Source organism: Mustela putorius, unplaced genomic scaffold (assembly GCF_011764305.1).
Source record: "Mustela putorius furo isolate JIRA1106 unplaced genomic scaffold, ASM1176430v1.1 tig00000487_pilon_pilon_pilon, whole genome shotgun sequence".
Taxonomy (NCBI): domain Eukaryota; kingdom Metazoa; phylum Chordata; class Mammalia; order Carnivora; family Mustelidae; genus Mustela; species Mustela putorius.
Genome location: NW_025421399.1, coordinates 8,185,533 through 8,212,590, shown reverse-complemented (window position 1 = coordinate 8,212,590; position 27,058 = coordinate 8,185,533). Strand labels below are relative to the sequence as shown.

General features: G+C 51.3%; 1 protein-coding gene and 1 pseudogene across 2 annotated transcripts in view; both read left to right on the top strand.

Moving 5' to 3' along the window:
• The window catches only part of PRKCA (protein kinase C alpha), a 391,832-nt gene extending 365,213 nt beyond the window's left edge, over nucleotides 1-26,619 (top strand). Inside the window, exons 15-18 of one of the 2 annotated variants that reach the window (XM_045080929.1) lie at nucleotides 5,897-6,004; nucleotides 7,899-8,039; nucleotides 15,329-15,376; nucleotides 19,937-26,619. In XM_045080929.1, the coding sequence (XP_044936864.1) occupies nucleotides 5,897-6,004; nucleotides 7,899-8,039; nucleotides 15,329-15,376; nucleotides 19,937-20,101 (462 nt within the window). In that variant the 3' untranslated portion in view covers nucleotides 20,102-26,619. The remainder of the gene's footprint in view (nucleotides 1-5,896; nucleotides 6,005-7,898; nucleotides 8,040-15,328; nucleotides 15,377-19,936) is intronic. The other variant, XM_004749112.2, reaches the window with a different exon arrangement.
• On the top strand, nucleotides 14,757-14,848 carry LOC123392318 (annotated as a pseudogene).
• Nucleotides 26,620-27,058: the final 439 nt, after the last annotated feature.

Here is a 27,058-nt window from a genome sequence, read left to right as displayed (position 1 = left end):
TTTCACTCTTGACCTGCCTTCAGCACCGATGCCCGAGCAGCAATTACCTGTATGAATGCTCCCGGGGTGACCTGGAGAGACTTAACAAGAGCCATAAAAATGCTCGCATCCTTCGACTGCGTAAGCCCACACCTGGGACATTTTTCTTAGGAAGCAATTCGGTGAAGAGAAAAATGACATGCACAGAGATGTTTCTGGTAGCCTTAGTTATCAGAAGGAAGCCTCGGCAACAATTCTGAAGGTGCCCTCGGACCAATGAGCCCGTCTCAGATGGATGAAGGATCTGCCCCACAGGGTTCGTCTGGGAATACCGGTAGCCACAGAGAGATGTTGGCAAAAGTCAGGGAAAAACAAGAAACTCCAAATTATGCATCCTTATTTGAAAATAATACAACAAGCCTAAGAGTTCACAACACAGTAAGAGTAGTTTTTGTGGTGAGGTGAGGGGAATGTGGATGTGCCTTCCTGGGCCTCACTCCCCCCAAGAACGCATGATCTTAATTTAATAGCGGGTGCCAGGGAGCTTTCCCCAGTCTGGTGATCATTACGGCTGCCCACCAGGTAGCTGGGGGCCTCCTCCCTTCTGGCACGCGGTGGGATGGTACCTCCCAGCTCACTTGTGGTAGGGTAGAGCGTGTGGCTCATTCTGACCCGTGAGATCTGGGGGGATGTGCTCCAGGGTGGACACCCTAGAGCGCCTGTCCCCGGTCCCCCACAGCAAGACCAAGATGGCGGCTGTACCATCAGCATTGGTCCTTGGTGACCTCTCCTCACTGGCAGTGGACGTGTGGCATAAGCAAGAGATAAGCAAACAAAGTCAGGGCTGGGAAGTCATGCCAGGTCTCTAATTTAGAGACAGTCCCTCTACACAGTGACTTGAAATGTCTCTGGCCGTAGCGACTGCCCCTCGGTCTTTCCAGATCCCACTATTCATCGTGTCAGATACCAAAATGGCCTCCCTACGTACCTGCCCCAGTTGAGCTCTCTTTAGGTGTGGGTGGACCAGCAGCTGAGCACCTCCCACCCAGCCCTGCCAGCAGCAGCGCCGGGGGACCATCCCTCCCCATCTACCTGCCAGAGCAAGTGTGAGGGGTTGGCAGTGCCCAGAATGGCCCAGAGCCTAAGCTCTGCAGTTAGATGTCTGGGCTTGAGTCTTTTTTTTTTTTTTTTTTTTAACATATAATGTGTCTTTTGCTTCAGCGTACAGGTCTGTGAATCATCAGTCTTACACAATTCACAGCACTCACCATAGCACACACCCTCCCCAGTGTCCCTAACCCAGCCACCCTGTCCCTCCCACCCTCTAACAATCCTCCCCGCCTCCAACAACCCTCAGTTTGTTTCCTGATATTAAGACTTTGTTATGGTTTGTTTCCCTCCCCAGTCCCATCTTGTTTCATTTTTTCCCTCCCTATCCCCCACAACCCCCTGCCCTGCCTCTCAACTTCCTCATATCAGGGAGATCATATGATAATTGTCTCTCTGATTGACTTATTTTGCTCAACACAATACCCTCTAGTTCCATCCACGGCATTGCAAATGGGAGGATTTCTGTTTTTATGGCTGTATGGTATTCCATTGTGTGTGTGTGTGTGTGTGTGTGTGTGTGTGTGTACCACATCTTCTATATCCATCCATCTGTGGATGGACATCTAGGTTCTTTCCATAGTTTGGCTATTGTGGACATTGGTGCTATAAAACTAAACTATAAAACTAAACCTGAACTAAAAAAATTGGTGTTCAGGTACACATGCCCCTTCGGATCACTACATTTGTATCCTTAGGGTAAATACCCAATAGTGCGATTGCTGGGTCGTAGGGTAGCTCTATTTTCAACCTTTTGAAGAACCTCCATGCTGTTTTCCAGAGTGGCTGCACCAGCTTGCATTCCCACCAACAGTGTAGGAGGGTTCCCCTTTCTCCACATCCTCGCCAACATCTGTCATTTCCTGACTTGTTAATTTTAGCCATTCTGACTGGTGTGAGGTGGTATCTCACTGTGGTTTTGATTTGTATTTCCCTGATGCCGAGTGATGCAGAGCACTTTTTCATGTGCCTATTGGCCATCTGGATGCCTTCTTTGCCGAAATGTCTGTTTCTGTCTTCTGCCCATTTCTTGATTGGATTATTTGTTCTTTGGGTGTTGAGTTTGGTAAGTTCTTTGTAGAACTTTATTTGATATGTCATTTGCAAATATCTTGTCCCGTTCTATCCGTTGTCTTTTGGTTTTATTGACTGTTTCCCTTGCTGTGCAAAAGCTTTTGACCTTGATGAAGTCCCAGTAGTTTACTTTTGCTGGGCTTGAATCTTGGTTCTTCCACATCCAGCTCTGTAACTCCAGCCAAAGCACTTAATAATAGGACCTCAATGAGCTCAACTGTAAAGTGAGATCACTAGTGTGTACGTCCATCATATGGTGGTTTTGAGGACTGAGGGAGCGACGCCTGGAGAAGCAGTCCACACGGTGCCCACCGCATAGACAGAGCCTGAAAAGTAGCCACCATCTTTACCGCTGTTCACTCCCAAACAGTGGCCATCCTTCGTCAGGCAGTGTAGACTCCCGGTGGGTGATAAAATGTCAGGGGTAGAGGCATGTGTCCTCCCTGGGATTGCCAGGAGATGCCTGTCCTTAGGGCCACATGGGGATGGAACACGGGGTGAAAGCCCAAGGCTCTGCCACAAGGATGCGTGGTCCTGTGGCCTTTGTCATAGCTTAGGAATCTTATCACAACATCAGAGCCCAAGGGGCCTTAGAGATTCCTGCCATCCCTGGCCTGGATGATTCACCCTGGATTAAACAGCTCTCTTAATGGCAGGACTTCTTAGAACCTTTAAAATGTAAATGTCACCGCAGATTTCCATAAAGGGAGGAAAGGGTGCAAACTCTGACCCAGGAGTATCCTGTAGGATTCCTACCCTGTAGTTCTAAGGAATGCTCTCTCGGGTGTGTCAGGAGCCTGGTGTCCTGCTCTCAGAGGGAACACAGAGGGGACTTCATGGTCGGCTGCTCATGGAGCAGTAGCAGGCACAGCTCACCTGGGCCGAGGTGGTTCCCATGCCAGGAGACAGTGGAGCAGGTGTGATAGGCCAGTGACCTGCGCAGAAGGCTCCCCCTGCCACATTCCATCTTCCACACCAGACTGGGGCTGGGCCGGGGGTTGGGGGGATCTGCATTGACCAAACTGTCTTCAGATGCGGAGGTTCTTGCCTCCTCCCCTGACAAGGACTCCTGGGATGATTTGTCTGAGTTTCTCTTTGAAGAAAAATTGCTCTTAAGCCTTTGGATAGGATGGTCCGTGCCTCAGCCCCCGTAGTATTCCGGCCGCTGGTGCTTGAGCCACACCAGAGGGGCCAGTGGGGTCTCCCTGCTGCCTCTGTCACCACAGGGCCCAAGTTCCAGGGGCCCTTTGCAGTGGGTTTGATGCTCTACTGGTAGCGTCGTTTCTCCTGGCCAGTGGCCCTAAGGGGCGCATGGAGGGGCATGGATGGGTCACCAGGAGCAGCACCCATGCCCTGCTCACATGCTGGGCACTGTGACATTGTAGAGTACGAACACAAAGGAAATTCAGAGAGAGTGGAGCCCCCTGGAGGTGTGCAGTTCACAGCCCTGATCAGAAACCCTGCCATGTTGGCTTCAGTTATAAAGATCTTGTGGCCCCAACTCAGCCACATGTATGGAGCCCTTATTAGGGAAAAGGGGGCGTTTTGCGGTTGTCCTACCACAGGGTCCAGAAGAAGTAGGTTGCATGATGTCAGGCAGAGGAGAGGTGATGCGTTGGTCCGCAGGACTGCCCTCCACGGTAGCTCTTGGCCAGCTGTGGGCTGTCCTGCTCCGTGTCTCTAGATGGAAGTAGCAGCACTCCAGGCTGCCCCGGGTGACCTCCTGCTCTCGCTGGGGGCGTGCCCACGCCCAGCATCCTTGCCCCTGAGCCTCCCAGGCACCATGGTACTTCTGCCCAGGGAAACTCACTGTGCCGGCCCGTTACTGCTCTGCTTGGAGTCGTTCACGGGCAAGGCGATTTTTTTTTTTTTAAGATTGATTTATTTATTTATTTTAGAGAAAAAGTATGAGCAGGAGGGGCAGAGGGAGAGGGAGAGAATCTCAAGCCAACTCCGTGCTGAGCATAGAGTCTGATGTGGGGCTCGATCTCACGACACCGATATCAGGACCTGAGCCGAAAGCAAGAGTCAGATGCTTAACAGATTGAGCCCCCCAGGCGCCCCAAGGGGAGCTGATTTTAGTTCTCCTCACCCACCTACATGCTTTGACCAAATTAAACATCCTTTACACCAGGTACTTACGACTGAAAAAGAGCCCTATTTATTTATATTTCTGGACTAAACAATAATAACAGCAGCAGTAGTAATAATAAGACCCAGCAACACAGTGGCACCCGCCCCAACCCCCCACTCTCCCAGACCTGGTCCCACCGTAGGGTTCCTTATAGACTTAGTGTCTTTCCCTTGAGTAGGTGTAACTCCTGCGGGCTGACCCCACACCCAACTCCTCTCCAGTCCTGGGGGTGGTGGATGGGGGTAGGGCTGGGGGTCAGATGAGCAGGTTGGAATGACCCAAGGGGTGTTTTCCTGGGGAGCGGTCTGCTTGGGCCCATTGCTCCCCCATTCGGAAGGAGACATTTGGTAAGAAGGGCTGTCCCACTGACGACGGCACAGCTGCCTTTGTCCGTGAGGGCGTTGACATTTAAGCTGGACTCTGGGCATTAGCGGAGCCCTACCCGTGTCAGTCAGAGCGACAGAGACACCTCTTTTCTATGAGAAGGAAAATGCAACGAGATGAAACATGCGGATATTGTCTTGGCTGTGACGGCTGCCCCTGGTCTGCCTTTCTTTCGCTAAACCCAAGGTTAGCTAAGCCTAAAGGGAACATTAAGAAATTCCCCATAAACCTACTTATCCCATGCGCTGTCCCTCCAGAGTGACAGGTAATTTGCCGGACGTCTTCAGGATTAAAGACATGCTGGAGGAGAAAGTTGGAAGGACGCCTTGAGCTCTCCCAAGGATTCTAGCAGCCCGTTCTAAGACAGTCCCTCTGCTTCAATAAAACACCAGTACCACTGGGCACCCTGCAGCAGGCACCTGCTGGGCACGGGACAGACTATCATGGGTTTTACAGACTCACCAGGGAACCCCGTTATACACACTGGAAAACTCTATCTTAGGGAGGTCGCTTGCCTGTGGACACCCAGCTAGAAGATGGTGGCGCTGGAATTCGGTACAGATTCGCATAACTTTAAAGCCATGAGTGCCCACAGCACTGCCATGCCTCCTGCTCACCCTGTGGGGAGTGTAAACTCCGCAGAGGAGGAGAGGGGAGTGTCTAGTGGAAGCTGAGCTCCCGGCACTGCTACCACGCAGGTGCGAGGCTCTCTACAGAGCAGCTCCCTGTTGGGTCAGAAGGGCCCTGGTGTGAATTTCTGGACCTGGGGAAGCCCTTTCAGCCCATGTCCTGATGGCCGCAACACCTCACGCTTAGAAGCCAAAGGCACCATCATTTCCCCCCGCCCCCACTCCACACACTAGAGCCATCTGTAACCTAACTTGATCATAATTAAATTTTTAACACAAAATTGCAAGATTAATGGATTAATTACGATTTATTTGCAAAGCATTAAAAGCATGACTCAAGAGTGTTTTCCCTAAAGATTGTTTTGGGTTGCCCAAGGCAGGATAACTAAAGAGAGGAAAAGAGTGAAAAACACACAACCACCAAGCTAATGAAAGATAACCAAATAAACCAGCAACTTCACTGAGCGAAGTCCACAGCCAGTGGGGTGCCCAGAAGCCCGGTGTGTGTCTTGGCACTGATGGGGCTCTCCAGGCGCCACGCTAATGAATCATCCTGCCTGCTTTCCCCTGTCTCTGTTTTCCGGAACAGCCTCCCTTCGATGGTGAAGACGAAGACGAGCTATTTCAGTCCATAATGGAGCATAACGTCTCTTATCCCAAATCCTTGTCCAAGGAGGCCGTTTCCATCTGCAAAGGAGTAAGTAGACCTGCATTCCTTTTATAATCGCGGACCAAGAAGATGAATGGGGGAAATCTCTTTCCCGTAGTTCTGCTTCTGAGAGAGGTGGCAGAGAGCCCACAAACCCATGCCTCTGCTTCCAGCCACCAAGGGCCACCGCTTGGTGACCTGCAGGGAGCCATGAGGAACATGGCGGCCTGGAAAGGAGGCTCTGCTCCCCATTCTGCCTAGAGCTCTGGCCCCGGCAGCTAATCGTAGTTTCTCATCCACCTCATGAAAGTGTGCCAGGAGTTACCAGAAATAACCTCGGGTCCTCGGAAAATGTTCCGTCTCTTCCCTTGCCTGACCTGGTGTGCCTTGGGTATTCTTCATTCGATTCTCTTTTTTTGAGATCAAACATGCGTGCAGAAATGGGCCCGAGTCATGGGTGTGTAGATCAGTGAATTTTCACAAAACACACACACCCGGGTGACTGCACCCAGGTCAGGAAAGGGACGGTTTCCGACACCCTAGACGCCCCCTCCCTTCCTGTCCTGCAGTGACGCGCCGCCCCTCCGGATAAGCAGTGTCCCCGCTCGTCCCTGTGGGGATTAATTAGCCTTGTCTGTTTCAAACTTGGCACAAATGTGCTCCTATAGCAGACGCTCCCCAGGCGAGGCGTCTTTCACCCCACATGGTGATTGCGGCATTTCTCCAGATCCCCGCGTGGACACCGTCTTCCATCTGCCCACGGAACATTCCATTGTGTGGTCACACCACCGTTGACTTATTCACGCTAGGGTGGTGGGGAGGGGCGCAGGTTTGGGTTGTTTCCACTTTGGTTTAGGGCTGTTACATATAGAACTGCGCTGAAACTTCTAGGTTTTGTGTTTTGGGGAGCCTAGGAGCTCCTTTCTGCAGAGGAGAGACCCAGGAACAGAAATTACCGGGTCCTGACCTGGTTAATTTTTCACTGTAAAGCTTTATGCCACGAAATTACCATCAGACCCCGTGGAATATAGAATATAATACACTCCTAACGTTTTCTGGCACGTTTGATCGGGATCATGTGGGATGCAGTTATCCAGCATCTTCCGAGAGCAGGGCACTATTGACGTATCTGAACAGGGAGAGCCAGGCCCGACCCCAGAGCTTATAACCCGTGTTCGCCTCTGTCTTCCACAGTAGATGCATGAGAATTAACACCTGCCGGTCACAGCATTTATTTTTCCCAGCGCATGAGTCTTTGATGAACACATTTGGGTCCAGGCAGTAAACAGGTATATGATGCCTGTTATCAGCACTCACAGTTTTTAGTGATTGCCTCCCTTTTTGCATACATATTTTTTAGAGACCTGCAGAATGGCAGCTCTCATGCAGGTAGTGTACGAAGACACCTGATTAAATTCTTATGTTTGGCTGTGGGGCCACGTTGCTTCCCGGTGTCCTTTATCATAAAAAATCGCTGTAGAAAAACTCATACTGTCAATAGCATGGTTGTGAGTTGGGGTCACTCTGTGCCAGCCACCGATTTCTCGGGGTGCTCCCCAGGCATCCACACCATCAGGCTCGTAGCAAAGGCGGCAAAGGGAAGGTGCTATCGTCCAGCCTTTTCTTTTTCTCCTAATTTTAGTGTGCGTGGCAGGGGAGGGAGGGTATTTTTCTCTCTCTTTCAGCTTTATTGAGGTGTAATTGGCAAATAAAATCGCAGTGTGTTGAAAACGTGCCCCATGGTGGTTCGACAGGCATACGCACTGTGGGAGATTTCCCGCCATCTAGAAGTCACACCCATCACCTCACACAATTACCTTCTTGTCTTTTGGGGAGAAAATACTTAAGTTCTACTCTCTCCGCGTATCTCAGTTATACAGTACGGTGTCGTCACCTCCGGTCCCCGTGTCACACATTGCGCCCTCTCTCTGCTGTTTTCTAGCTGATGACCAAACACCCAGGCAAGCGGCTGGGTTGCGGGCCAGAAGGGGAGAGGGACGTGCGCGAGCATGCCTTCTTCCGGAGGATCGACTGGGAGAAACTCGAGAACAGGGAGATCCAGCCGCCCTTCAAGCCCAAAGTGGTGAGTAGGGGATGTGGCTTGCCCCTGAGCCCCATGTTGCTGAATCCCAGAGGGGTTCCACCCACCCCTTCTCTGGAGAGAGGAGGCTGGTGGCCCCTGGCCTCTGCAGGGTGAGAACACGGCCAGGTTCCAGCCTCAACTTCGATCTGGGCTCTGAGTCAGCATAGACCAGACCACAGGGCCTGTGCCCACCAGTCAGGGGGCTGCCGAGTGTCCCCCCCCAAGAGCTGAGAGGGAGCTGGGGCACCTCAGCTTTGGCGATCGGGCTGCATGGACTCGCGCGCCCAGCAGGATGTCCTCTCTGCTCTGCGTCTGTGACGGGATGTTTCACCGAGTCCCGCTCTCCAGGGTTTGCTTTGCTCCTAAAGCATGACTCGTCCCAGCCAGCTCTTCGCAGGCCCCAGCTGCGCTTCCCGTGCTGGCCACGGCCCCTGCTGCCAGGAGCGCGAGTCACCCCCACCCCCCATGCTGGTCTTGCCGCCTCTTTGACACTCCTCCCACGGGACCCCCGTTTGTCCCATTTATTCCACAAAAACTGTGCATCAGGCCCTGTTCTTTACAAATCGGCTCAATAACTCTCTCGACAACCCTGCTCCGTGGGTAAACTAAGGCACAGAGAGGCTGAGTAACTTGCCTGAAGACACACAGCTGGTAGGCAGTGTTCTGGCTCCGGGATCTGTGTCCCTCCCCCACGACACCATCGCGCCATCTCAGGGACAGCCGTCTGCCCATCTAATGACTGTCGGTGGCAACCAGCCGTGGCCTTTCTTGACGTTTCTATCTCTGGCGGTAACCTCGGGGTCCTTAAGACATCGGGCTCTTAACTCACGCCACCTGCCCCTTCACGGTGCTTCCCAGGGACGCTGCTTTCCCCCACATCCCATCTCTGGGGACCACTGGACAGTGTCTTCCAGCTCGGCCGCCGTCTCTGGGGTGTCCCCGTGCTGCCCCTGCCCCCAAGGCTGCAGCGAGAGCAGCTCTGGCCCTCGGTCTGATGGCGAAGCTCCCACACCTGTCTCCCCCTAGGCAGGTGCCCATGAGCAGGGAAAAGGGACCCTCCTGGGGTGGCTGAGTTACTGGCTGGTCGGCACAGGCTTTGTTCTTAGAGCAGCGACCTCCCGTCAAGTACGCTGTGTGTCCTCTCAGAATAAAACTGCTAGTGGGGAGCCCACTTCTACTTTTCCAAGATATTCTTAGCACCAACTAAAGCAAAACTAAAATGAATCAGGTCAGTTGACTCCCTCCTGAATCGTCATGTCCAGCAGGACCCTCGTCTGTCTGCTCCCCCACCTTCTCCTAGCGGGTCCCAAACCCAGATCTCAGGGCATTTTCATGGGGTCATTCCCCTCGGTGTACAAAGCCTGGCTTGGTGGGGGCCTGGGGTGTAAAGGCCGTGATAAAGAATGCTGCCTGCTGCCGACGGTCTCAGGACCGTTCCGTTAGGGATTTCCATTAGGGATTTGTTTAGCCTCCTTAAAATATGAAAGGCACACAGTAGCCTCATACACACAGCTCAGTTTCTGTACAGGAACAGCGGAGAGAACTCGTTCACCCTGCTGTAGGTGTGAATCGAAATACAGCCACTTGTCAGTCGCTTTCCAGAAAGGGACGACAGGGAGCAAAGTCAACCGTAAGACCCAGCTCCTTCAATGTGTCCTCACCTCGGCCTCAGAAGACGTTGTCTGTTTGTGTGGTCACCTGCTTTCTGTGGACACTGGGGCCTTAAATTCAGATATAGGGGGACAAGAGGGTGACTCGGGTTCGGAGCCCGGAATTTGACTGCACTGTTCCCCGTGGGCCATGGAAATCACCAGAAGCAGAGTCCTAACCGCGGTGGGCAGCTGAGCCACGAGCAGTAGAGTGTGTGTGTGTGTATGTGTGTGTGTGTATTCCTGGAATGCTGCTCTTTGTGTTTTTAGCTGAACACTAGCGAACATAAAAGGAAAGAAGATAGAGCCTCCTTCACAGCAGCCCTTGAACTCCAATACAGAAGCCGAAACCACATGCCAAAGGCCTGCTTGCTGAGAGCTCTGGTCAGAGCAGAAGGAGGGACAGCCTCTGCCCACAGGGAGCTTTCCCAGGCCAGAGCCTATGTCCGCCTGGAGAACTGTATGCTGGAAAGGAAGATGCTGGAAAATGTACTCACGGGCAGTGGAGGGGGCAGCAGGGGACACAAAGCGGACCTGGGGACAGGGGCAAGCCGCGGCGGGAGTGAGCAGCAGACTTCCTGACCCGGGGCCGAAGAGTATCGAGGGCACAGAGGTCGACCAGAAAGTTGGGGCTCCCGGGAGAGCTCCCAGTGCCTTCACCACGCCACGTGCAGAGCAGCAGAATTTGGCTCCTAATCCCGGCCAAAGGGGCATCTCCGCCACCTCTGGGATGTCATTCTGTTCCCGAGGTGCCACGCTGGAGTGGAGACCGCACACGCCAAGGATGGTCTGGGCGGCGGGAGAGGACATTTCTAACAGTGCAAAAGCAGAGACCGCACACGGCACGCCGGGGTCCCAGCCTCCAAGAAGAGCTACTGGCACGTTCGAGGGGCTCCGTGATGTGTCCCTGCTTCCTCGGTGAAAAATGTAGCTCCCTAACCCAGGACTAATGAAAAAGCCAAGAGGGGACAGAAAAACTCTGGAGCCCAGTATTCTCCGATGGGCAGTTTTGTCCTTTCAGAGGGAGACGGAGCAAGACATCCTCGCTGTCCCCTGCTGCCGGGTGACTGACACTTGGACCGCATGTGTGCCAAACCCCTCCCGGGGAACATCTCCCCTCCGAACCAAATCGAGAGCCCCAGCGGGCGAAGCTGGTCTGCATTTGTGAAGTTTGCTCAATGCTTTTGCTTGTTCAGCATGAACCCATTTCCCTGAGATTTAGGGGGTTAAGGGGCCATTCCCTCCTGGCTCCCACAAAATCAAGCCTTTGTGATGCATAAATCTGTCAGGGCGCTCCGCACAGAACTTCCCACCTCACGGGGATGGGGCGTTCAGACCCTGCCGAGCAGCGGTGTTCTGGATTCGGTTTGAATTGACTTGCGTTCCAAGTGGAGAGAGGAACGTGGCTGGCATCAGGTGTGTGGGACTGTGGCCATCACCTCCGATGGTGGCGAGTCTAGGGGCTCAGAGCTGCATATCCCAGGCATACAAGCGGCAGAGCCAGGGAACAGCCTGCCCCCAGGAGGCCGGTGAGGGGGAGGGGAGTCCGGTCTGGCAGAGCCACGTCCCCAAAAGCCTGCGTGTGCAGGCTGTGTGCAACTGTGAAGGTGAAGACAGTTTTCTAGAAGATGCATCCATCACTTATGTACTGGTTGATTATGTCAAACAAAAGCAAAAAGAAAAACAGCTGTGTTATATTCTCCTGGAGGTGAGCTCACTCTCTCTCTCTCATAACTCTCCTTTTTTTTTTTTAAAGATTTTATTCATTTATTTGACAAACAGAGATCACAAGTAGGCAGAGAGGCAGGCAGAGAGAGAAGAGGAAGCGGGCTCCCCGCTGATCAGAGAGCCTGATGTGGGGCTCGATCCCAGGACCCTGGGATCATGACCTGAGCTGAAGGCAGAGGCTTAACCCACTGAGCCACCCAGGTGCCCCATAACTCTCCTTCTTTACAGAAAAAAAAAGCACACAGTGAACTGGTTTCCTTTTTCTCTGAAAGAAAACACAACAGCGGAAGAGCCTCCGATCCACAGACCAAGGCCTGTCCGCTCAGCATTTGGCCAATGTTCTAAACAAGCCTGAGTCCCCATAGAGGCTTATTAATGTTCAGAAGAGTCCATGTAAGAAAGTTTTTGTTTTTTTTTTTTTAATTTTTAATTCAAAGAAGATGTCGCTCCTGAAAAGGTAAATGTTCAGTTGCTGAGGGAGAAAAGCAAGGGGCCAGGCTGCCTCCCATGGCATCAGGTGCGAGAGGAGGTTTCCAGGGGAAAATATGGCACAGCCAAGCCCACTTGGCCCCACATCCTGAGAACCCGTTCAGGGAAGGAGAGCGCCTTCTTTCTGCTTTGCTTGAATAATCAAAGGCTGAGCATGCCCTTCGAGGCACACATGAGCCCAAGACTCTGATCCAGTGTTGCTTTGAATTTTGTAGGCTTTTCCCCTGATTTATTATTCATGTGAATAAAATGCCCAAGAGCAGCCTTCAAGCTCCCGTTCATCCTGCCCATGATAAATAACAGTTTCTACATATATCAGAATTGGAATGTTAATTGATTTTTTTTTTCCTTTTTTGAATTCTATCCATTGGCACCTAGGAGCAGAATAGCTAGTTCACAGGTGAGCCAAAAACCTTCCTGATACTTAAGTGGTTATTAGAGAGAGAAAGAGAGATTAATCTATAAAGTTAACACCGCAAAATATATTCCTGAGTTGGGAGATGAGCAGAGCCCTTTGGAAATAGGCTTGTCTGTCATGGAGAGCCTTTCTGGGGAGATTGCTGTCCTTATTTTATCAAAAAAAAAAAAAAGAGAGGGGGGACGCCTGGGTGGCTCAGTTGGTTGAGCGGCTGCCTTCAGCTCAGGTCATGATCCCAGCGTCCTGGGATCGAGTCCCACATCGGGCTCCTTGCTCAGCAGGGAGCCTGCTTCTCCCTCTGACTCTGCCTTCCACTCTGTCTTCCTGTGCTCGCTCTCACTCTCTCTCTCTCTTACAAATGAATGAATAAAATCTTTAAAAAAAAAAAAAAAAAAGAGAGGGGAAAAATATAACTTTCATCAGGATGCTGCCATCCTTGCGGCAAGAGCCAGAGAGAATAGGAACAGTGGGTACAAACGTGGGTGCTGTGGTAGTGAGATTGTACAGTCAAGTTCATTTTCCCAGTCACCCCGAAATCTTTTACAGGTGTATCTCGGGGTGCCTGTGGGTTTGGTTCCAGATGGCCACGATGTGATGAAGTACATGACACAGTAAAGTGAGGCAATGAATTTGGGGGGTTCCCGGTGCATCTAAAAGTTAGGTTTACACATCCTTTGGTCTAGGAAGTGTGCACTAACATTGTATCTTAAGAAGAAAAAACAACGCATGTATCTTTGTTTAAAAATACTTTGTTGCTAAAAAGTGCTAAGCATCAGGGGAGCTCTTAAAGAGGTCTGTCACTGATCACAGATCACTGTAACAAATATAATAATGAAGATGTTTGAAATATTGTGAGAATTACCAAAATGTGGCCTAGAGACAAGAAGTGAGTAAATGCAATTGGAAACAATCGTGCCAGTAGACTTTTTGGATCCCAGACTGCCACAGACTTCCGATTTACCAAAAACACAGGGTCTGTGGAGTGCAGTGAAACAAGGCATTTCACGGTGCCATTAGCTTGTCTGGAAAGTTTGATGCCGGTTTAATTCCCAAAGTCAGTGCAGCATGCCTTTTTAATTTTTGAAAATAATTAATTTTGAAGTAGCATCTCATTTCAGTGTTGCAGAAGAGTTGTAAAAATAGCGCAAAGAATTGGTACATTGGCTTCACCCAGATTCCCTAAATGTTAACATTTTAGCACATTTGCTTTATCATTCTTTCTCTACGTCGCTGAGTGTGCGTGTGTGCAGACACACACACGGGCGGGTTTGTTTGGGTTTTTTCTTTTTTGGACCATTTGAGAGTAAGTTGCAAATGTGATGTCTCCTTACACCTACATGTTCCATGCGTCTTGCCTCAAACCAAGGCCACCGCTCTTCTGAAGGATCCCTCGGGAAAGGTCATTCTGCAGAGTGGTGACCATCCCAGTAGAAGGAGGAGGGACCCGGAGCGCTGGTCTGAGCGCGCTATGCCATGGGCAGCCTTGGGCTGCATGCAGTCGTCCTCCTGGATAGTAGATAGGTTCATTCTCCTGCCGTTCAGTGGCACCAGGAACTGTGATGCCCTGGAAAAGTGAGAGATTCTCAAGACTCCGGGAGCTCCACCAATACGTGAACCCTAACCAGCCTCTGGAGACCAGAGCTTGCCGCCTCATGGTGCCCTCGGTGTGATTTGTGCCTTTAGACCAGCCTAAGCCAGCTTCCGTTGGGCTGATGAGAGGCAAGGAGTCTGCCTATTCTTTGATAACTACCCTCCCCAGTGCTCTTTTTTTTTTTTTAAGATTTTGTTAATTAATTTACGAGAGAGCACATGTGCACGAGCAAGTGGGGGGGGGTGGGGACAGAGGGAGAGGGAGAAGCAGGCTCCCCACTGAGCAGGGAGCCTGACACAGGACTTGATCCCAGGACCTTGGGATCATGACCGGAGCTAAAGGCAGAGTCTTAGTTGACTGAGCCACCCAGGCACCCCCAAGTGCTCTTCTGCTTGAAAGAGAAATGGGAAGACATGAGATGTTTAAAATAACAATCCAGATAAGTAAGTAGCTCTGTCACCAGACTCGGGGAGCTTCGGTGGCGAGGGATGGGGTTCATCGCACAGCCCGTGTGCCTCATGGTGTGTGAACGGACAGCCTCCCATTGTCTGAAGTGACAGTCTCCAACACGATGGTCATCCCCACAGCCTGTTTTGGGAAAGGAGCCTTGAATCCTCCCAAGCTGGCCGTTGGCATAAAGCCAGGCCGAGTGGAATTCACATTCTTGTTCCACAGAATACGGCCGGGATGAGCCAGGACTATCCGCTCACAGATACGTGGCTCTGACACCTACAAGAATCCGCTCAGCTAATGTGTGGCTGAAAGCCTGAGTCTGTGAACAAACCCATCGAAAGAACCGGCTCACCCTGGTCCAGCACTGGCCATTCCGGAGGTGCACTCTAGTGCTCGCCTGGGTAGCACGTGTGCTGAAATTAGAACGCTCCAGAGAAGATTTAGCCTGGCCCCTGCACAAGGATGACTCGCGGATTCCTGACCCCTGCTCCGAGGCAACAGATCACTGAGCACTGTTTAATTTTGTCTGAGAAACGAAAACCTCCGGTCTATCACTACAGGTGGTGTTGGCAGGAGGTGAAGGAGGTCCTAATCCCTTTTTAAGAAATCATTATTAAAACATTAGCTCACTGTGGCGAGATAGGTAAGCAAGGAAAGATGGATACAAAATGACAAGACGCGATCTCCCCCGCCCCAAATGCAGGTCCCATTAATTACTATCTCTTCCGTAAGCTTCTGGAAAGCTGTGAGCGTGTGTGATCATACCCACAGCAAGGTTGTACCACACGTTCCGTTGTTCACCTTGGACCTTTCACCCGGTGATATATCTGGGAGATGTTCACACGTGAGTGCATGTGGGTCTGTGGCGTCCTTTACACCGGCCATTCTGATTCTCAAGTTCCCACCACAGGCACTGACTCTTTGTTCCAAATACTCTCCTCTGTCCGTTCTTATTCTCCAGACTTTCTGTACCAAAATGCACTGGCTGCAGTGGGCATCCAGGCCTTCGGTGAGCACGTTTCCAGATCCTTGAGTGACTAAATGAGCAAACTAACCCCACTTTTTAACCCCAGGCGTGTGCTCCTGCTAGTGTTGGGTCATGCACGGAAGACCATTCCCTGAGCATGCTGGTCATAGAAAGGGCTGCTGCCTGGGGCCTCAGGCCCCTCACTGGATGGTCCCCTGGTGTGGACATGACCTCCTAGGAGGCTCAAAGCAGAATATTCCCTTTCATGTCTGCTGTCAGTTATGTAACTAAATGAAGTTTGCACACAACCGCGAGTCAGAAAGCCATGCACAGATGTCAGCAGGGTTCCTACTAATGCTGCACTAGGACCACCACACAGTGGGACTGAAACACAGGATCCCCTAAGATGAAGCAGGCCCTGCTACATCTGGCAACAGCCAGAGACACTCCCCACCTCAATAAGTTTCCTTTTTTCTTCCTTTTGCAACATGCCTTTCCTCTCGCTTGGTTTCACACTCTGTCTGCTCCTCTGGGTTTGGTTCAGTTTTGCTTTGCAATGGCAGTGTTTTTGAGCTACTCATACTCACCCTAATTCCCATACCAGTGACCGTGGGGTTATAATCTACATGACTGAGACACCAAGGTAAAGGACAGGAATGAGACCAACACATGTATTGTGCGTTCTCGGTGGCCTCTCCCAGGTAAGAATCATGAGAAGCCGACTTGTGCGTGGCAGAGGATCTCTCCCCACGGCCCTCAGGGTGCGCCAGGTGTTGAGTGGACCACGCACCATCCAGGACCGTGGATGGGGAGTGCTGTGATCCCAAAGTTCACCTGCAGTCAGCATTTTCCCATGTTTTGTCCCATCTTTACTGTGCCTGGTTTCTCCTGGGTTCATTTTACTAACTGATGAGTTCACCAAATAGGAAGGAATGTCAGAACAACAAAGGACATATATGTCCCAAATCCAGAGCTAAGTAAGGCAGGTAGATTATTAATGGTGTTCCTTCATCCCTCACATATGAACCCTATCCCCTTTACATGCTGATTATGGGCTGTGCCTTAAGTTGTAGCATGCCTGATGGTGAGAAGGGATTGCACACACTCTCAGTCCTTTGATCTCCACAATTGCCTTGGAAGGTGGATGTTCCCATCCCCCTTTTATCTTTACAAAGAAGTGGGGTGAGTTTCCCAAAGCTGTACCCTGGGCTTTGGACCTCTGGTGGGTCCTTCTCTCTGGCTCACACACTGGCCCAGCCATGTTTGGTGCCTCCGGCTGCCCTCCTCTCCTCCATCTTTGTCCCACACCAGTTGTGTGGTGCTTTGCATCCCAGATGGCAGAAGCCTCCACTGGGGACAGGTGTGGGTGGCCTTTGGAGGTGAAGGAAATAAACATTCTGCCAGGGGATTTTGCTCCCAAGTAGCAAATCCTGTGTACAGCGGCAGGCGGCCTCGAGCTCTGAGGCCATGGCTAACCCCACCCTGCCTGTTGTCACACACTGTGGAGAGGCTGCCCTTCCCGTGGCCATGGTAATCACCTTCTTGCACCATCTCTGAGGAAGGTTGAGAGGATGTCTGTAGTCTGGCCAGCCTCATTCTTCACCCCCACTGTCACCCACTCAGTCTTTCTCAAGTATCACCCAATGTCCCCTGAACCCTTCATTCTCTGGGTGTCTTCTTCATCCCTCCCATATTCAAGATGGCGCCTGAGTCTTGCTGCGCAGAAGACGATGGTTAAGAGTAGGGTTGGCCCATAGACGGCAGGAGGAATCTTCTGTGTTTAAAATATAACAGCTTGTTGAAGGCTTTATTTTTTCCCTGAAGATGCAAAAGCACTGGTTTTCATTATCCTTTCTAGTCATTGGTGGTGGAGATGGGAGGGTAGTCACAGTTTCCTTCATAAACATCTTGAAAAATGATCAGGTCAAGATCCTCTCTTGTTTGGCCTAAAGAAGATTGTTTATCTCTGAGCTAATTCACGGAGTTATGGAGGGTTCATTTTTTAATGCATTAAGAGAGACCCTCCGTGGTGGAAAAATAAGTGCTATTTCTCATAGTACCAAACCTGTGATTAAAATCTCTGCTCTTTGAGATGGGGAAAGCAGCATCCATCTGACGGGAGCTCCCTTGGAACAAGAGGTCCTTCTGAGTTTTGGGTCTCATCTGAACCTGGGATGCAACCTGCAGCGTTTCCAGGGCTTTCCTGCCCGTGGCTCGCTGAGATCCACTCGCTCAAGCTGCATTTTTTATTCTTGGCCTTCAGCCTGTCCCTGCAGCTCGGTGAATGGGCTTTAACCAAGGCTTTCCTTTGCTGGAGTGTGATTTCTCTCTCTTTAGGACCAGGGAACATTCCAGAGCAAGTTAAAGTGGAAAGGAAAAGGAAAAGGTGTCTGGGTGTTCTGAGACCATCGGTCCTCCTCCCGTGCAGTGTGATCACCGAGCTGGGATTGGACTGGCCTGGTCTCCACAAGCCCCCTTAGCTGTGGCCCGGCAGCCCACACAGCACGAGGCCTGAAGCAGCGAGGGTTTCTGCCCCGTGTGTTACCACGCTTCACTTCACGAGCTGTGGCAGCCCTTAGGAGTAACCATCCCCAGGACAGCAGTTCTAGAATCTCACGTCCTTGAGCATCCGTCCCCATCCCCGGGCCTCTCGGTGCTGATGTATATGTGGTTGTCTTTTTAGACCTTGGGGACTCTTCTTCTAGTCTTTTGTTGCATTATTTGGCAGTTGAGCCATAGCTTTTGGAACCTCCCATTAGAAGATGACCTGTGAATGCCCTAACGATGGTACCCAAAGGAAGGGTCATACCTGTGCCGCTTTTCCCCGAACAGTTCAGCAAATCCCAGCTCGGATGGCCGGAGACACGTTTTACCTTGGCTACCTTCCTCTTCCCCTTTGAGACTTCACCTGTCACTTTTCCTAGAAGTTCCTTCTTTGCATCTTTGCGTGGTTAGTGACTAGCAAAAGAAATGCGAATGATCTCTTTTTAAGGGAGCACGTGTCCCGGCCGCTGGGAGCACCTACAGTGCTGGGTGTCGATTAACCAAGTTCCCAAAAGGCATCCTCCTCTAGCACAGCACCGTCTCTCGTGCAGGGGGCAGGGCCTGCGGGATGAGCAAGCCCAACAGCACGGCCTCCACGGGGAGGCCACCATCGCCCCATACAGTCCCCTGGTGTGGAATCTCCCGGGTTCGGAATGGGTGGTCACTCGTGAATACGAAAACACCCTCCGAAAGGAAAACCGTCCATTGTGAAAGACCTCACTTGAACTCATAACGTGCCTCAGGAGCGGGGTGGACAAAGCCTAAGGAAGCTAGATTCTCAAGGAAACCTTCTAGAAGATGGGGAAGATGTAGAAGAAGAAGTGGGAATTCGGTCTGTGAGACTAAACCGGCCTTACAAAAATAACAGCAACCCTTGCGCTCTCACCGCATGCTGGGGTCCTCGCGAAACACTGTGCCCTCAACTTCCATGGCAGCCCAGGGAGGGGGCGTGGCTCTTCTGGCCGCTCTACACTCGCGGGAGTGGGATGCCCCCCCCCCCGTTCCCCTCTTCACAGTGTAACTAGAGCTGTCCTCTGTTGAGGATGCAGGGATGCCTGGTTAGTGTGAAACTGTGCTAACTCGGAAATGATTCCTGTCGGCCCGTGGTACCAGCAGGTAGGAGGGTGGTCATTTGCAACATGGGCAATGCCGTGATTGGTATCGCCTGTGTCCCAGAGTCATCTGGGGTCCCGGGGATGTCACCGTGCCACAACCCTCCTGAGCGGCTGAGAAAGTGAAGACACCCCTTCCCCCGATTTGGGGTCTGATTTGCAGGCCGTGCCTGCAGCCCTGTCTGGGTTGAGTGCCCCAGTGGACCCTGGAGGAAAGGAATTGCCAAGGCAGAGAGGAGACTGTGTGCTCTCCCTGCTCAGGGCCCCCAAGCAAAACCCCTCCGGCCCGAGACCACCTGTGAAGAAACTCCGTATCAACCTGCAGTTGACCCGATAGATCTAGATACGCTGAAGCCCAGCTGGGCCCCAGGGCGAATGTCCCAACCTTGCTACCACCCCAGCCTCAGTCCTGGTTGAAGACTGGGGACTGGGGTTTTTAGAACTTTCCAGTTGCATGAATAACACAGCTCTTACTTTAATACAATTGTGGCTGCAAAGAACCACGTGTGGGACAGAAATCTCAGCCTCTTGGCTCAGAGGTCGCTGTCTGCATTCCCGCCCGAAATCCTGGCCTCTCAGCGTGGACTGTGACTCGTGGCCCCTTGCGTGTGGCATCACGCTCACAGCCCGCTCTGCTCTCTGAAGTGGAAGTGAAATCAAACGAGCCGTGTTCTTGCTGCTGCCTTTACTATCAGCAGTGCCTTTCCCTGGAGGGGTTCGGTTCCAAGGGTAATCGAAGGCTTACAGCCCAGTGACTCTGCGTGATTGTTTGCTGTGGCTGGCTTTGGAACCCAGTAGGTGTGCGGGTTCTCCAGAATTCTTCCTGCCTCGTCCAGTCCCAGCGCCCCCCAGGCCACGCTCGTCCCTGCAGAGGCCTCTCAGAGAGCCACCCCCTGTGCTTTGCAACAATGACGGACCTGTCCTACTTTTTCTCTCTTCTCCGCAGTGTGGCAAAGGCGCAGAAAACTTCGACAAGTTCTTCACGCGAGGCCAGCCTGTCTTGACCCCGCCCGATCAGCTGGTCATTGCGAACATAGACCAGTCTGATTTCGAGGGGTTCTCGTATGTCAACCCTCAGTTTGTGCACCCCATCTTACAGAGCGCAGTATGAAACCCGCCGCCGAGAACCAACGCCTCCCCGGCCCCCAGGCCCCCCCACGGTGGGAAATGAATCCTTAACCCTAAAATTTTAAGGCCATGGCCTTTTCTCTTGTTCCAGATTGAGGGGAGGGGGGCCTGAAAATTTTAGGGTTATTAGTCCAAATGTGAGTAACTGTTCAGGGTTTCTCTCTTACAACCAAGAACATTATCTTAGTGGAAGATGGTATAATGTACAGTGTCCAGTTTACTTACGTCGAAGTCCTGTCTGGCTGTAGGTTAACCCTTCCTAGAAAGCAAACAAGCTCTCCCCCCGCCTTTTTTTGGTACGATTTGATATATTTTTCCTTGCCCCTCTGTCGATTTCCACCCTTGGGGTCCCCACAACCAGAGATGTTAAAATGAACCTGTCCCGGGGCCAGTGACTCTCCACCTGAGACGTCTTTGGAACGAAAGAACGGGGGAGCCCAGAATGTGAGCCAGGTGGGATTGGGGGTGGGGGTGGGGGAGGCTTTGAAATACCCGCTGCTTCTTTTCTCTGCCTCAGTGGAAACAGTCCCTAGAATTCGAGAGGCCGAGATGAATCATGCCCCCGCCCATGAGTCATTCGCAAGCTCAGTGTTACCAGGGGTGGACAGTCTTCACCCAGTCACGGTCCAGTGATTACTGGTCTTCAGAAGGAGAGAGAATGAACCTCAGATGAGCGTCGGGTGAACCTTTCAGCTCCCCTGTTTGGTTGATAAATTATCTTGATACTTGCATTTCTTTTTAAGAGGCCAAATCTTCTAAAGACTTTGCTAAAAGAGCATGTGAAATCATTTCAGATCAAGGACAAACCAGTGTGTCTGTGTGTGTGTGTGTGTGTGTGTGTGTGTGTTCATTTTAATCTCTGGGAGATTACTCTGCGATCCAGGGTGCCATCAGCAATCATACCACTATCGCGAGAGTTGTTAGCCAACCCCCACCCCTCAACCAGTATTTTGCTACCTACGTCCTCAGAAGCTGATACGGACGCCCCCCCCCACCCCTTTTGTACTTATTTATTTACTAGGCTGCGGTGTCGTCCACGCGAGTACGGTGTACAGTAACTTAACAGAGCGTCGACTAGAGCATGAGTCTCCATGGATCAATCTTCCTCCCATCCCCAGCCCTTGACCTCCGCTAAGGGATGAAAACCAATACAGTTTGGTCCCCTACGTCCGGTTCATGTTGAATGACACACCTGAAGCTGTAGAGTCAGGAAAACCTGGGTGCATATCAGCTCGAAGATGTCTTATTGCTAGAAGGATTTTAATATGTTTTGCAGATGCATCATGCAATGAATTTTGCATGTTTCTAAGAAACCTTAATAACAAGTGAATCTATATTATTGATATAATCGTACCAAGTATAAAGAGAGTATTATAATAATTTTATAAGACACAATTGTGCTATATTTGTGAAGGCTCTTGTTTCCAATCTGCTTTTATGATTAAGTTTTCGCTTAATTCCTAGCTGCGCGTGCTTCCCCTCCGCCCGCCCCCACTCCTCGCGTACCCCACACACTGGCCCTGTATCGGATATATTAATTTTTTATCGTAGATCTAATTTTGAAATGAATGGCTATTTTACATGATCAATTAGGCTTATATACATACATATATATATATATATATATATATATATATATATATAAATATTTGATTCTACCTGCAAACAAAAGTTTTTGTTTTCGGGGATTATTTCCGAGATGACATTCGCTCCTCGCTCCCCAGTGCCATTTTCCACTCCTATGCCACTCTTCCTCTCGGGGACATCAGGAAGCGTTTGACTCCAGTCTACCTAGTACGTCTGTGTAGGCATGATGTTGTTGTCACAGTCCCCGGCTGGACTGCGTTTGGTTTTTCCTTTCCAGCCCTGTTACTGTTAGTGACTCGGGGTTGGAGGGCCAGGAAGACGGCCTTCCTGCTGCGCGCGTGTGCGGACACACCGGAAGCGCGCTGTCCATCCTGCTGCCCCCGGAACGATCTGCCCTTTGCTCCCGCGCACACACGCTTCACGAGACGACTGTCCAGTCCCAACGGTCCCCCTGGGCCCAGCCACCCCCGGCACTATCCGCAGATTCTTCAGAAGCTGCAGATTTTTCTTCCACCTGTTGCTAGAACCAGGCTTCCCAGTCTTGTGATGAGCACCTCTGCGGTGAGACACCGTGCTAACGCAAGGCCCTCGGAGAAGCCGGCCTCCTGCGACAGCAAGAGCATCCAACACGGAAGCAGTGACCAGGTCTTACGGCGCTGTTCTCTTTCCCGTTGACCCCCAAACGCGTCTCCCAGCTCGCACCTCCTCATTTCTACTCTCTGGCTGTTTGCCTAAAATTCATGTGACACACGTCCACGGGACGGTCTTTGAGATTGACGGGCCTGGTCTGTCCTGGGAACCCTTGATTGGAGGAAGAGGTGGGGTAGACAGTGTGTCAGCCCCGGAAGGAGCCACTTCCTCTGCCCTCTTTTATGGGCTGTAGATGTCAGAACCCAAAAGGGGCCCCAGCGTACCCAGAGCTGCAGTCCTGCTGGCCAGTGCACATCTGGGGGACACTGCCTCGCCAGGCACACCTCCATCGGTTGGGTAGAAAAGGGGCCAGTGTATAGAATGAGCCTTAGAAGCAAAACAGCCGGTCACCCTGCCCCAGGCAGCGAGGAAGGTTTCAGAAAGGAACACATGAGGGGTTCGGGGGCGCTGGCTCCCGAGCCCCAGGCCACCTGCTTGTTTCTGAGCCCACAACAGTCTCGGGCTTTCCCTTACCCAGCCAAAATGTTTCCAAATTATTCATAATTCTCCAGGAAATGTATTCAGCATCTCAGCTGGCTTCTGTTCTTTCAGAATGTGTGGCAGAGTTTTAAAAGAAAACCTGGCTGCCCCACCCCCGCGCCCCGCGTGGGAACAGGAGGCTTGAGGTCAAACTTCGGGGAAGACCGTAAACCTCAGGGCCTACCGATGGGTCACCGTGATGTGCCCTGACTGCTGCATGGCTTGGTACCGAATCCAGGTAAAGGCTAATGTGTTAAGGGTCTGAGCAGCCCCAGACCGTGATTTCTGAAAGAAGGAACCGTGTGGGTGACCGCGACCAGCCTTAGACCAGCTTATAAAAGCAGCGATCTCTGTGGTTCTATGGTGTCGTCCAATGTGGCGGCCTCGTGTGGAAACGCAGGGAAGCTGGCAGCTGGAATGAGGAGAGCCCTTGAGCTCTTGGAGTTCAGGCCCCGAGCGTTGCCTGTATCGTGGGACCTGTGGAGGTCCAGGACCCTGGGCAGAACCTAGCACAGTCGGCTTCCCCGCCAGACCTCTCGGGCCGTGACTCTGAGGGGCCATTCGTGTCACCTTGCCTTCTTTTCCCTTGGACGGTGTCTGACTCAGAGCAGACCTGGGCTCTGAGGCTGCAGGCCAGTGGGCCAGCAACCCCTGCCTCTTGGCACCTTGTCTAAAGACGCTGGATGCTTGGTTTCGATGGAAGTTTCTGGAGTGTGCGGCCGGGTGTAGCCCTCGGAGGTGAATGGGAGGCTCCCTAAAGACAGTTCATTCATTCAAAAGGTGATGATGGCTGCTCTTCAGCCCCTCTGTTTCTCTTTGATCCCCGTGAGCTGGTGCCAGCGAAGGCAGAATCCCCGTCCGTCTGGTCTTAGGAGATGTGTCAGGCTCTCTTATCAGGAATTCTGGCAGAAAATTGGAGCATTAGGGCGCTTCAGAAACTTGACCTGATGGGGCCAGTTGCCGGGTGATGAAAGACCACAGTTGACACAACCAGCCAAGGACGGTGGGGCGTCTGTCTGAGCTGCCGTCCTCAGCAGAGCGAGGTGTGGACCCAGAGAGCCACCGCTGACGGGCAGAGAGGGGGGAGGTCAGTGGAGGCTGAGGTCCGTATGGCATTTAGAGAAGAGAAGAGCGGGGACTGAGTGTATCCGAACGATGCTTGTGAGAGGAGGGGCCAGGAGGCTGTGCAAGGAGAGGCCACCTCGGGAAGAAAGCTGCTGCCATTTCCAGTGGCTTTGTGTTGTGGGTTGTTGGTGCATTCGATAGCTACCTCCTGCTGGTCCCCGAGCACAGGTTCGTTGCCAGGGACACAGTCTGGTCCTCAGAAAGCATCCCCTGAATGCCGGTCGCGTCCACAGCAGCCACAGGAAGCTGCTGTGCCTCGAGGGGGCTGCCTCGAGGTGGCTCTGGGCAGGGCCACACCATTCGGCTCGCCCTGGGAGACAGGAGGTCCCCACCCGGCTTCCCCCGCAGCATCCTGCCTAGAAGGACAGGGGATGGAGGGAGAAGGGGCAAAACGAAGGAACACTCCTGCCCCTACCTGATTGCCCTTAGCGGGAGAAATCTCACTTTTTGCTGGGACTCATGTTCTCAGGATTGAAGAGGGAGGGAAAGTGAGAGTCTGGTATTTTTAAATGCCTCTGAAAGGCAACACCAACTGACAGTCACTTTCTCACTTTACGAAGTCACCTGTTTCTTGTGTGTGCATATCACACCATTTCCTGTCTCTTTAAGCCCATCGGGGCGGGAGTGCCTGATCCCCCCACACCCCCGTGACTAGCACACTAGTCATCAGCAGGAAGGAGGCGGCCGGGGACCAAAGAATGATGGTGATGGTCAGTCGTTAAGAGTTACAGGAGCAACGGGGCCAGGACGGTTAGTACCAGTGACAGGAAAGGGCACTCTGGTTCTTAGTGACCACACGCTAATGTGACAGGTGGGAAACTATTTTTGGAAACCTTTTCCTTGAGTTGTTTGGATTACATCTCATGGAATACACCAGACTGTAAACATGTCTGTCATTTCTCATTGAGGCCGATGAGACAACATCTAGGGAATGCTGTGTATTTTATATTTCTGCTAAGGAAGATGCAGAAACTTGGGAAAGGTTACCTGAGCTACAGTGAGTGAAGGCATCTAGAAATGGTGTCAGCCACAATCCTGTTAATTATTTAATGTCAGGGACTCTTTGGGAGGGTTAAAATCACGTGTGACTAGGACCCCATGCCTCTGATCTGTGATCAGGAGTCAGGTGATAATTGTAGAGGTCAGATCAGTCATCAAACAGCCTTACAAGGACCCTACATTAAGGCCCACAAGTTCCAAAGACTTTTTTTTAAAACTTAAGGAAGAAATTAGTTAATTCTAATAGAACAACAGTATACTGGGCTATTTGTACTTTTTTATAGAGAACTTTAATAACTCAATTCTTCTTTTAAAATGAGTTTTTAAAACAAAACTACTGACAATTTGATAAGATTCCAATCCTATGGGGCCCGGAGGAGGACTCAGCTGGGGTCAGCTAGAGCACCCCTGACCTGTACTCCCACTGCAGGATTTTCCCATGCCAGTGGCATATGATGTCCAGATCAGGACAGCTGGAAATTCAGATGGAATGTGTTGGCAGACTGATGCCCTCCATATTTTTGATGCACACTGAGGATAGCCACCTAAGGTCTGGAAACCATTGGACCATAGGAATGATGGTTTTATTGCCCCCTTCCAGAAGCAACCCTAGGATAACATTCTCCTGGGGTCCCTGGAATCTCTTTCTCTGCTCTGTGAGGGTCCGTGACCACCTTTTGGTTTGGGGACTGGGCGCATCCTCGGCTCTGTCTCTAGTCCCCACAAGTGTGCAAGGCTCACATTCAGTGAAAATTCAGAGGTGCCCTAGAAGGATTTTGTCCACTAGGCAATTCATTTATACTTCAATATCCCCGAGAAAGAAGAGGCGGCAACAAACACTCCCAAGGGCCTCTGTCTCCGAATTCTCTCTTTCGTGAGTAGACAGAACCCTACTTTTCAGAAACTCTCCAGTCTACTTTATAGGAACTTTTTTTTTTTTTCTAAAATAAAACAAAAGGTGGCTTTGCATTTTCTGGTTAAATAACTGTGTCTTTGTCTCCTCTGCTTAACTTTAGGAGTATTTATTCTTGTGATTGTTCATAGATTTTTGTTGATATTCTTCCTGGAAGAATGGGATCCTTAAGGGGATTAGTGAACGATCCAAAATCATCCGTGAAGGCAGTTACGCTTTTGAGTGTAAATGGTCTGAAAATTCACCTCCTATCCCTTCTAGCAGGGTCTTTCAGAGTATCCTTTATAGATGGTCAGAGACATTTGAAATCATTGCTTTTGCCCCATGAAAGAGAGAGAGAGAGAGGGAGTGTGAGTGTGTGTGTGTGTGTGTGAGAGAGAGAGAGAGAGAGAGAGAGAAGAACAGGTCATGTTTAAATCATTCATTGGAAAACATCATATAAGACCCCAAATCTGTATGGAGGAGGAAGATGAAGAGACGGAGGTTGAGGTTTTTTCCTTCTGTATAATCACCTTCTGACAAAATGTAGAGGCCATTCAACTGTCCAGCAACATCTGGTTTAAAGCAGGCAAGATGGATGTGTAAGTTACTACTGCCGCTTTCCTCAATTTGTATAACCTCTGATCTTTGTTTGCATGATATGCTTTGTTAGATACATTCATTGTAGTTTGGAAGCAAGTGTGTACGAATAAATATAATGACCATTCCTCAGCGTCCTCGGTCTCATTTGCCTGGTCCCTTTGTGGCTTCACAGTTATGGTTCAGCCCAGGTGCAGCCAGAATTCCACCCCGGGGCCTTCTCCTGTCCATGCAGGCCTCTCTGTTTAAGTTCATGCTGGGATTTTCTTAAAATGCTTTGTGCTTTGACTTGAGACCCCAGCAGTCACTGGGATAAAGGAGCAGCAGATCACTCCCTTGTTTACGGATCAGCCCTTGGCACGGATCAACCCCAGCCTGCTGGAGGCTGGGAGGTGGACACAGGTGCCAGGAATGTGCTGGGGAAGGGAGCAGGACACCTGGCGGAGGCACCCCTGCCTGCTGGGAGTTTCCGCTCTTCACTCCCAAATGGTGGGGGACACACAGCAACTGACAAGGGCGTTGTCCATCCTGTCGGCCACGCTGTGCACCCGGCTTCAGGACGGCCAC